Source organism: Mastigoproctus giganteus, chromosome 5 (genome assembly GCF_048544385.1).
Source record: "Mastigoproctus giganteus isolate SK-2022 chromosome 5, ASM4854438v1, whole genome shotgun sequence".
NCBI classification, from domain to species: Eukaryota; Metazoa; Arthropoda; class Arachnida; order Uropygi; family Thelyphonidae; genus Mastigoproctus; species Mastigoproctus giganteus.
This window is the reverse complement of record NC_143579.1, coordinates 80,524,247-80,536,728: the sequence shown is the minus strand read 5'-3', so window position 1 is coordinate 80,536,728 and position 12,482 is coordinate 80,524,247. Positions and strand designations below refer to the sequence as shown.

At 34.5% G+C, this 12,482-nt stretch overlaps 1 protein-coding gene across 4 annotated transcripts in view; it reads left to right on the top strand.

The window, feature by feature from the left end:
* The window catches only part of LOC150085522 (ran GTPase-activating protein 1-like), a 384,391-nt gene that overhangs the window by 161,915 nt on the left and 209,994 nt on the right, over positions 1-12,482 (top strand). For all 4 annotated transcript variants that reach the window (XM_090374091.1, XM_090374088.1, XM_090374089.1 and 1 more), the window contains exon 8: positions 10,931-11,030. In XM_090374091.1, the coding sequence (XP_090230217.1) occupies positions 10,931-11,030 (100 nt within the window). The remainder of the gene's footprint in view (positions 1-10,930; positions 11,031-12,482) is intronic.

Genomic DNA, 12,482 nt, shown 5'->3' with positions numbered 1-12,482 from the left:
CAAATGAAATTTCAATTGTAGATGAATAAGATGGAAACAAAGAAAACTACTTACCATTATCTGAACGGTTGCTATGTAACAACATTGTAGGTTTTAATACAGATAACGTCAATGAATTTGTACGAGTCAATGACAACTTGTTAACTAATGGTCTTCCTACAGAGAGTGACATTGTAGTTGCTGTGCTCAACAAAGATGATAATGACGATGGTAAAGATGATGATTGTGATGGTGATATGATTACAATTGAAAGTGAATCAAAATCAATGCCAACAATCTCACAAGCTCAAGGTTCTGTGGACACAGTCAATTTTTTTGAAGGAACTGATGCAAATAATGAGACTTTTAATGTGGCAAATGTTTTAAGGGGTAACATAAGAAATACAGCATGCCCTCGTTATAATGTGGTTCGCTTTACTCTGATTCGCTATGAAGCTGTTCTTATATTATAACCTGTATCTGACTATAACGCTGTCACAAATCACTATAACGCTCTTTTACTGATTGCATTTTTGGCATATTTAACAAAATCGTTTCATTTGATGGAGTTGACAGCTTGAAAATGAATAGCAAAACAGCATTAAAACGTTTCCTCTGCCAACTTGAGAAATTTTCCCGCGCTCAGTGAAATTTTCTCGCATGCTTATTTAATTGCAGTACAGTGACTTGTTACATATTCCAAGATCAACATTTTAAAAAATGATCAAATATATTGCTTGTAATATTTGAATTATATGCATTTATCCGAAGTCTAGTAATCACTCAGTACAGCATTAGACATTGTTGCGTAACGGACAGTTTACTCGAACATTGTATCATAATTAATACAATCAATGCAGTTACATTTTCGAAGAGTTAATAATGGCGGATAAGAATGAAAAAGCAACGTCTGGACTCAATATGAAGACTATAAATGTAAGAAAAAGACTGAATTTGAAAATTAAATTAGGTGTTTTGAAGCGAATCGATTCCAGTCAACGATAAGTGGATGTGTGCCATAATTTAGGACTGGCAAGTTTAACTGTAAGAACAATTATAAAAAAAAAAAAAAATAAAGAATTAATTTTAGCAGTGGAAAAGACAGTTGTTTCATTGCAAGCAACTAGGGCTAGGCTGGCTATTGAAATGGAGAGACTTTAACTAATTTTATTGAAGATAATATCCAATACAGAATTTCGTTAAGTTAAATATTATAAAAAAAAAAGAGAGAGAGAGAGAGAGAGAGAGAGAGAGAGATTAGCCTATATGATGATCTGAAGAAAACTCACCTAAAAAAAAAAGTGGAACCGTTTAAAATTAGTAAGGGCTGGTTGAATAGATTTAAAATCCAGGGAGAAGCCGAAAGTGCAGATCAAGGAGCTGAAACTTTCAAAAAAGAACTTGTTAAAATTATTGAAGTGGGCTATTATGTGTTATACTTCTCAACATGTTTTTAACATAGATGAAGCAGGACTTTTTTAGAAACGAATTCCTAAAAGAAGTTTCATATTGAAAGAAGAAAAAAAAAACGTGCCCGGTTTCAAAGCGGTGAAGGATCGGTTGACTTTATTGTTGGGTGGTAACACTGCAGGGGATTTAAAATTAAAACCCCCTTTTAGTTTACCAGGAAGAGGGCCAAAGTACAACCCAAAATTGACACATTTTCCATCATTAAATTCATCAATTAAATTAAATCAATTTAGATCAATTAAACTCATGATTTTAATTGGAATTTTAAGGTTTAATTTTGATACGTAAGTTTAATTTTGATACAGAATATTTTACATGTACAAATATTTGAATATTAAATATTTTGACCAACATTTGTGCATCTTTTCACTACTGTTCATTATTGATTAGGAAATATCCTATTGCACAGACTGCAACTCACAAATACACATGTAACCTTATGGGAATGCAGTGCTCGCTTAGCGTGGATTCACTTAGCGTTCTGTTTTTCCGGAACGAATTATCAGCGTTAATTTGGCGCCTCCGTAGCCAGGTGGGAAGGAGCAGCAGTGCGTAGTACATGCTTCTTGATTAGACCGGGGTTCGAGCCCGTCACCACCAAATACAGAGGATGCGGAAAGGTCAGGAAATGACCACCGCATATTCCCGGAGCAATATGGCCTTGGTTGCTAATGCTCCTATAAACCAAATAACAAACAACAACATCAGCGTTAAGCAGGGGTCACCTGTATCAAAGTGAAATCTTTAAAACAAACATCAATTTTAAGATTCATAAATAAAGACTAATTGAAATCATGTTTATTATTAAAGAATTTTTTTTAATTATAGAAAAATAAATTTTGTTTAGTATTAAGTGTATGGTTTTAAAATTACAGATAAATGAATTGTGTTTAATGTTAAGTGTATTGTAGTTTATATCAGCATATTGATACAAGTAATACGTAGTTATATACTTATATTATTGTTTTCTCTCTAATATTTCTTTTGTTTTTTGTATCTATCTTTTTTATCGATTTATTGAGAATTTAAAAAAAAAAATAGGAGGTAGATTTAACTCATCACTGATATAAAGTGTCCATTGTTTAATGGCCCCAGGGGTTTCCCCATCTCCGTTATCACTGATATAGCGAGTAATGGTTATAATGAGGAAATTTTGTCAGTCCCTTGATGCTCTTTATAACTAGGTTCGACTGTATTTCACTATGCTATCATCTCTGAGATATTCTGTCTTATAACGCATAGGTGTCTTGTAGATAATTGAATGTTTGGGTTTTAAATGTTTAACGGTTTTAAATATTTAAATGTTTAACTCGCACTCAAGAACCAAATCAAGTTATAATTACAGGCAAACACTTTATTGACTGTAGTGTGCTGCAGCTTAATGCCAACTCTGAGAAAATAAAGCCTTTAAATTTTTGCTGGGTCCAACCACTGTAAGGTTTAAAAATCATTATAAACATTGTGTGTGAGTGTGAAACTATTAGTCACTTTCCAGTTTCAAGTTTATAAAGCCATTAACATGCAAAGCATCAAAATTATGCATGTGCTCATACTAATATATTTCAAATAAATCAAATAATAACAAATGAGACATGAAACCAATTTTTTTTAATAATTTTTACATAGAATAAATGGTGTCCAGCTTACCATAGCAGTAGTATCATCCATCCAATGAGAACAGCAATAGTAGTGTATACAAAACAGATGACAAAAATTGTAACACAAGCTGTAATATCTCATCTGTAAGCATGGTTTCGTTTAATTACTCTGGTTAAACAATTTGTGACTTGAAAAATTACTCAAGTATAGGAGTGCTTGTATATTTTGGTAGAGAGACAAACAGCTTTTTAATCCTACACTGGTGATTAATGGTACATAATAGATATTTCATTGATGAGCTTTGTTGTACAAGGCATCATCGCTTCCTGTCTTAAATAGATTGATACTAAAACTATGGATATTGGAAATTATGATTATTTCTTTGTGGTGTTTTACTCCCCTGAAGAGATAAGATACCATGGCCAAGTTTCATTCCTTTTCTTCTTTTTTCTGTGAGCTAATGTTCTTTTATCTTTTCTTACTCACACTATCTTTTGTAAAGCTCTTTGCACTTTGGCTTATTTCTGAGCACACCCCATGGTTATTAATCAGGGATATCCAACTTTTTTTTTAGTGGCTTGTGGGAAAATATTAAGAAATATTTTGATCTACCTTTCCTCCATTAACATAATAATGTTAAAAATAAAATAGACTTATTGAAAAAATTTTATTTATAGCAAAACCTCTCTAATTGGGTTATATATATTCTTCAAATTACCTACCTTCTGTTTTTTTTATATGTGTATGTTATTTATGCAGAATAGATAGTTTTCATAAATAGGAATTTAATTTACTAATACATTTCCAAGTTTTTCAGTATAGTTTTGCAATCACTTTGTAAAAGAAGTAAAATCATTCGAAAGGAAAAAATAATTACAGATTAAAACTGTAAGGCATTTTTTTTTTTTCTCACATTAGGTGAGGAAATAAAAAAACATTGGTCATTATTAAAAATTGCAACATAAAAAGTGCTGTTTACAACCAGGCTGAAAATTAGAATGAAGTAAAGCAGAATGCACTGGTAAAATGCATGAAAAAAAGTTATTAAATGATAATGTTCTTATTGACCTAGCTGGAATCAAAGATGGGGGGTTCACTGTTTTGCACAACAGTGATGAAAAGATATTAATTTAGGAGACGTAAAATCATGACCAGATGAGGCTGGGTATCATGTGGTAATGGAAGAAGAAATAACAGAGCAATTTCTGGGAGAAACCTAGAGATGAAGTAAAGAATAAGAAAGTAAAAAAGAAAAGGTTAAATTACAAGGGGTAAACAATAAGTATTTACTCTCACAATATTTACTCTCACCTAAAGATATTTGAGATGGGAGTTTGAAACTTGCCTTGCAATTTCATCCTTCTGTACATAATTACCTTCTAGAGCTACACATTTTCCCCATCTGTAGATAACTTCTTTCAGGCCTCTTGAGTAGAACTCCTTTTGAGCAAAAAACCAGGCTTCCACTTTTAATTACAAGGGGCAAACAATAAGTATTTACTCTCACCTAAAAATATTTGAGATGGGAGTTTGAAACTTTCCTGGCAATTTCATCCTTCTGTACATAATTACCTTCTAGAGCTACACATTTTCCCCATCTGTAGATAACCTTTTTTTTTTTTTTCAGGCCTCTTGAGTAGAACTCCTCCTTTTGAGCAAAAAACCAGGTTTTCCACTTCATTAATTACCTCCTCCTCCTCCTCAGTTTGAAATCTGAGGTCCTGTAATGGTTCTTCATTTTAGGGAAGCAGAAGAAGAAGAAGTCTGAAGGTGAGAGTTTAGGAGAATAAGGGTGCTGCAGATTTTTAAAACCAGACCTGATTGCAAAGTTCATTCTGAGAGCAGAATTGTGAGTAGAAGCATTGTCAGCTAGCCTCTCTTAACTTTCCCAGGAGATTTTTGTAGTACTGCTCAACAATGCTGTTGCCTTCTGAGAGGATTCTAAAGGATGTGATACCTTTAGAATCCCTTGTTGGCAGATGATTGAACCTTGGCTCTGTTTTTTGAGGGGCTGGTGAAGGTGATTGTATCTATTGTTTACTTATCTGTTTTATTTCTGGTTCATAGTGATTATCAAGCATTCATCCATCGTCACAGTTCAGTAAAAAAATTATCAACATTCTCTGCAAAGCTTTAACAATTGTGTGGAGCATGTCTGCATAGCAAATTCGGCACATCATACTCTAGTTTATCAGCTATCTCTTGTCTTTTTGTTCCCCAGGTTCTGTAGTGCCTTGAACAAATGATAATTACTGGGGATGACCAGATCTGGACTGCAAAGAGAATGATTTCCCAGCACAAGCCTGTTGATGTTGTTGAGTAGTTCTCTTCCCCTTATATCATATATGTGACCTGTATAAGATTTTAGCTAGTTTTACTTTCTCTTTTAACAGAAATTTGATGCAGCAGAATGATTCCCTTTGACAATCTCCCAATTCTTTTCTTGTAAACTGCTATATGAATACGGTCAATCCTCGTATAACTTGATAGTTGTGTACCCAGAAACCCTCGTGCAATGTCAGCTAGCCTCTCTTAACTTTCCCAGGAGATTTCTGTAGTATTGCTCAACATCTTGCAATATAAACAACAGGCCCTATGGGAAAAATAGGGTTAAGTGCCGACCACCTAAGATTGGATACACATTTGTAACCAGAACATTACCAAACACAATAAATAATTGTAATAAAACACTTACACAGTTAAAAAATGTAAAATTAATAGTTTAATCATTTAAATTTAGATTCTCACCTTAAAAATAAATGAAGACAGTTTGAGGGAAAGGACTTGAGAAAGGGTTGAAGCAGCCACAGCCCTGTAGTTCTGGTTGATCCAGAACTACAGGGCTGTGGTTCATTTTTAGTCTCTTTCTTGAGTGTTTTCATAAAAAAGACATTTAGTTTCTGTTGTTTGATGCTCTTCCTTCTTTCACAAAGCAGCTGCTTATATGGCTCCGAAGCAGATCGAATAGTATGAAGTGCTCTTCTGCTTCTTTCTGCATTATAATCATCATCTTCTAGCCATTGCATACTTTCTCAAATGAATTTAAAACTGAAGATAACTCTGAAGTAGAAAGCTGTTTTATGGTAGCGTTCAGGCATTCAACTTCGCGTCTTCCTCATCTTCCACCTGTCCTCCAGTAACAAGTGTTGCAGTTCTTCAGTTGAAAGTTCTTCTTCACGAGACTGAAGCAACTCTTTTAAATCTTCTTCCTCCAGTTCCTCAAAGCCAACCTGCTTTGCGAGGGAAACACAATGTGCTTTTAATTTAGGAAGCTCGTTTACAAGACCAAAGCCTTTAAAATCATTAATAAAATTTGGTAAAAGAGGCCACCAAACATCATGTAAGCATTCTTTTGTCACTTCATTCCAAGCCTCCACAATTATGTAAATTGCATTCTTTATGTTGAATCGCTTCCAGGAGTCTTTAACTGTTGGTGCATTTTCGCCTTCTGTTTCTGATATCAGCATCTTAAATGTGCGTCTTGTGTAATAGTGCTTAAAAGCAGCAATTACTCCTTGTTCAAGTGGCTGGATAAGAGATGTTGTGTTATGTGGTAAAAACGGAATTTCGATGTTTGGTGACAGTTCAGCAAGGGTTGGAGGGTGACTTGGTGCATTGTCCAAAATAATTAAAATCTTAAAATCCAAATTTTTCTTTTTGCAGTAGTTTCGAAACACATCCTCAAACACTTCTAGTAGAAGGTCAGTGAAGATCTGCCCTGTCATCCACCCTCTTCTGCTGTTCCTAAAGTAAACACCAAGGGAAGTCCTTATGATCCCTTTAATGCTCGTGGATTGGCTGCATGATAAACAACAACAGGCTTCAGTTTCAAGTAGCCATTTGCTCCTAGCATAACAGTCAATCTCTCCTTAGCAGCCTTGAAGCCTTGAGCTCGTGCTTCCTCTCTTGAGATATATGTTCGTGATGGCATTTTTTCCCAATACAGTCCGGTTTCATCAAAGTTAAAAATTTGGTCCAGTGTATAGCCCTTTTCCTCAATTAGTTTTTTCAGTATTGTGGGAAATGCCTTTGCTGCTACTTCATCTGCACTGGCAGCTTCATCTGATAATTTCACATTATGGAAAGCACGACGTTTCCTGAAATTATTGAACCAGCCACTACTGGCAGTAAAGGGAGGCCTTCTTGAGGGTTTTCAGCTTTATTTCTGAGGTCTTCAAATATTACCAATGCCTTTGCTTTTATCATAAGCAAACTTGTTCCTGATCTCTTCTTTGTTTGATCTATCCAAACAGATAAAATACATTCCATCTCTTCCAATTCTTTGTATCTCGATCTAATTGATTTTGTTACAGTTTGTGTTGTTCCTGCTATGAAAGTTGCTTTTATTTTTTCTGCATTCTTTCTAATTATTCTCAGCGTTCCCTCATTTAGACCTGTAGCACGTACAATATTGCGTGTTCTTTCATTCTGCTCAAAGCGTTTCAATTTCATATTTTTCTTCTATCAATATTGCTTTTCTTTTTCTCTCTGAAGTATTTTCACCAGAACGCTTTCTTTTCACACTTTTTTTCAAGTATTTTACTCATTTTTTTGAGAATAGAGAACAAAAATGAGGAGGCAAGCTTGATATACATAAACGCACAGCGAACAAGTAGCAACTGAATAAACAATGCAGTAAAGGCAGAAACACTATTCTCACATATTACATGCTTAGCACATTTCTGGAGGTCACTACCATAAAATAAAAACAATTTGCAGTTTCCTGTTTGTTGGGGGGTAGTAAAAGTCGATCTAATTACTGTACATTTGCGATAATACTCCCATGCATTATGTGAAACACATTTCACATAATGCATGGGATGCCTATAAATTATCAGGCAACACAGAAGCCTATGGTAAATATAAACCAGTTTGTAATCAAGTGACAAAGGAGGTTAGGCAAGTGAAGGCAAATTATGAGAACCTTTAGTGAAGGATTCAGAGAGAAACAGCAAAGCCTTCTTTACTTATGTAAACAGTAGAAGGAAAAGGATGAATCAAATTGGTCCACCTGATATCGATGGTTCGACTGTTGATGATCCTGCTCAGGTTGCTGACAAACCGAATGAGTATTTTGCATCTACAATCACACAAGGAATTCTGTAGTGAAGGGGATGCCAGAAGTTTATCAAACTCTAATGGAGAGCTAAATGATTTTGTAATAAATGAGAGCAAAGTGGAAGAGAAATTATTGAACTTAAATATAAGAAAGGCATCTGTGGTGGATGGAATCTATCCAATTATATTAAGGGAGGCAGCAAAGGAGGTAAGCAAACCCTTAATAATTATGAGAGTATCTTTGGATTCAGGGGAGGTCCCTGTGGACTGTAGTTGCGCAGATGTATCTCCAAATCACACAGAGCGACACGAGTAATTGCAGGCCTTTTAGTTTAACTTCTGTTCCAGGGAAAATAATGGAGTCACTGGTAAAAGAAGTAAAAATAAGGCTGCAATTATACTTCAGACACAGCATGGGTTTGCTAATGGGGGGAATCTTTTTGGGCCAACTTGATTGGATAATACAATGTAATCACAAGGGAACTGGATGCAAAAAATAATTTTGATATCATATACTTGGATTTCACAGAAGTTTTTGATATTGTTGCACATAAGACTACTGTACAAATTGGATGGCATTAAAGGCAAGTTGCTGCTATGAATGAAGGAAGGGATGGTTGAGTGGGAGAAGGCAAAGAGTGGTAATCAGTGGACACTGTTCTTTGTGGACTAATGTTATTACTGGAGTTCACCTTGGTTTTGTGTGGGCTCATTGTTGTATTTTTTATTTTTCAGTGATATTGATGAAGTTATATCCTGCTTAGTGTCCAAGTTTGCAGATGATACAAAGATTGACAGGGTGATTAATGATGGAAATGATTGTATGCTACTGCAGCAGGATCTAAAAAAGTTAGGCAGATGGTCTGAGAAATGGCAATTGAAGTTTAACATTGACAAATGCAAAAGACTGCATATGGGTAGCAGTAAGCCAAGAGTAACATACCAACTGTGTGGTTCTACACTCAGCTTGGTGAAAAATGAAAAAGACCTGGGGATAATTGTGCAGTCAGTTATGAAGTTCTTTGAGCAGTGCAGACAGGTTGCCAGACAGCTCATGGGTTTTGTCATTGTTATACAGGAAATTTGCTAACAAGGATAAGGAGGTGGTTATTCCATTGTACAAGGCAATGTTTATATTGCATCTTGAATACTGCATACATCGCTGGAGGATTCATTTTAAGGAAGGATGTAGAGCTGCTGGAACAAGTACAGAGAAGGGCAACAAGATTGGTGAGGGGAACAAAGGGATGCCCTTTCCAAGAAAGGTTTCAGTTCTGCAAATTGCAGTGTCTGGAAAGTAGGTACCTGCAAGATGATCTGATCGAGCAAGACAATGGTGAAAGGATTCTTCCTCTTGTTCAGACTGGGGTAGAAATTGAAATTGAGGAAAGACGATTGCAGAATAGATGTGCAGAGGTTTGTCTTTAGTTAGCAGGTAGTTGATTGCCCAAACAAACTTCCATCTGTTGTTGTGGAAGTTTGATGGCTTAAATGAATTCAATAAACTGAACAAACTATTGGAGGTGAATAGGTGAAATGGTTTTTTTTTTTTTTTTTTTTGCTGATGCTGTGTAAGCTTGCTTTCCTGCATCATTTGCTACTAGTAATACTAATGACATTAAAAAGCAAGTTGCTATAATGCTTTTGTTGTATTCATGCACTGTACATCATTTGTTTTCAAAAATAAGCTCCTTGATGTAACAGATGTTTGCAATTGACTGCTTTAGGCTGCACATGAGCATGCAGTGGGTTAGTAACTTCTTTACATCCCTTAGAAAACTTGTGGCATGGCATCAGTCACACACACACACTTACACTTGCATTTGATGGGGTTTCTTTCCCATGTCATGGGCATAACTTGAATAGAATTTGTCAGTTTCACGTTCTCTTTACTAGTAATTTTGTAGTACTGCCCAGCACTATTCTGTTCTGTTCTGCACCTGGAATGATAGGCTGTGGAATTGTGCTACTTCTAATTCATGAATGGTGGATGTGGCTATGAGTCAGGAAGTGAGAGCTGTATTATTTCCACACCACCATCTATTCAAAGACTGTTTTTTTTTCTTCTATTGCAAACATTGTATCTTGACATTGCTGTCTCACAGAAACAAATGTCACCTGAAATAGGTCAAACTTGAACCACCCTTGTATATATTATAAATATATTTTTATATTATATTATAGTGCATTATTAGTATTAGTTAATATGCTGGTACTCTACTCTGTAAGAACTATTGCTGTTATTGAACTTTGAATAAACATTTTCAAAGTTTTGTATGCAACATTAAGTGTATAAATGATTTTCAAATTTGGTTGTTTTTGCATCTGCTACGGCAAATTTGAAGAAATAATAACAATTCATGTAACATTTTGATAAGATTAAAATTTTATTTAAAATAATATTAAAATGTTTCTAAACAATGAAAGATCTTACGCAGAACACAAAATTATCAAAATGTGCTATATGTTTTGTAGCATTACATACAACAAATAGTTACTAACATATATTTAAAACTTAAACGTTGGGTAACATGTTGTAAATTCTTGAAGTTTTATATATATTTGTAGGAAATATAATCTGAGTTTTATGTTCAAAATCAACAAAAGATACATGACCATCCCTTTGTGAATGTTGGAATTGTCCAGATAAATCAGTCAAACAGTATCATATATTCCCATATTATGTAAGTGCAGATAAAATATCCCTCTGTCTTTTTATCAGTTTATTTGTTAAAGCTTTTTACTTATTGCAGAATGTGTGAACTTTTTTATACAAGATTTGGTTCAAGGTAAAATGCCATCTCTATTTTCTATTTTCATTTAGAAACTACACTTGGGGTATAATGAAATAGGTAAAGATGGAGGAATTGCTATTGCCAAAGCAATGGAACAAAAGCAGCATTTAAAGAGCCTAGATTTGAATGGTATAAATAGACTAATTAATTTATATATAAGAAATGAGTGTAATAAATTTTTTTTTTTTTTTCCCCCTAATAACATTTGTTTTCTTTATTTTCATTTATTCCTTTTTTTGCATGTTTCTGTGCTCCTCTTTGATGTCAATGACAAGATAACAATTATAGTTGTTTCTCTAATTGCTATTCTTCATCTTGATGTATACCTAATCTAACATAATAAGTACACTAGCCAGCATAATTTTTATCTTCAGTAATATATCAGCTATCTTCAGTCAAATTTTATGTATAGGTTTTGAAAATAATTCTTAAAATTTCACATTGTCACAATTTCTCCCTATATGTTTTTGTGTTTACCCATAATACTTATCTACAATTTAGGTAAGTAGATATGACATTGATCTGTTGTTATTACCTGCAAATAATAATGTTTACGTATGCTCATAGATGGCAATAATATTGGGGAGAGTTAACATGTTAAACCTTGTTTGTATGCCTTCCCCGACCCCATCTCTTTTAGTAATAAAAAGTTGTGGCTTGAGAAGCATAGCTACATGTGCTTTGAGTGACAGCCCGTGACTGCTAAATATGGCACTGTTTGTATTCTTTCAGTCTTGTGAACGAACACAAGACCCTTCTGACTGTATGGTTGTCCCGGAGTATAAACAGAAAATTTATTTATTTATGTGTAAAGTTTATATGCTTATCTTTTGCATACTGTTTGTTTCTTCTGTGTTTTGCTGTACACTGTATTGTTACAATGTTTAAATTACCCTGACAGTTTCTGCTATGTGTGTGGACAGCTTAGAACAAAAATTCAGAGGAAGAAATTCTGTAGTATTATTATTAAACGTGTATATTCTTTGTACTTTGGTTGCAAGATTGGTCATCAGGACAAAACATTGGCTCCACATATGTGCTGTATTACCTACACCACAAATCTGTAGATGTGGCTAACTAGGAAAATTAAGAGTGAGTTTTGCCATTTGTGTGGTGAGAATTGCTAAACCAGTTTTACGATTGTTATTTCTGCATGACAAAAAAAAATCATTGATGTTCAGATGTTTTTTGTCATATTAACAAAGCTAAATTGCTCATCCAGAGATCAGGTAAGTTCAGGATCATGGCCTGGAGCATTATCCAAAAGTAACAGTGCCTTTAAAGGAGGTTTGTTCTTCCTTTTCTAAGTAACTTTTGACTGAAGGACAGATCATTTCAAATACTCATTCATTGAAGAGGTGTCTTGTCATCCAGACCTTGTTACAGAAGACACCCAAACCCACCTTTGATGACCTTTTGCCATTTAAAACACTCATGTAGTTTGATTGGTAAACCAACATTAGCTTAAGTTTAAAATCTCCACAGGAATTGGACCCAATAACAGAGTAAGCCAATCCTTCATAGGCTTATTCTCAGGCAACAAGGTGTCTTCTTTTGTGATGTATATTCGCCTGTGGATTC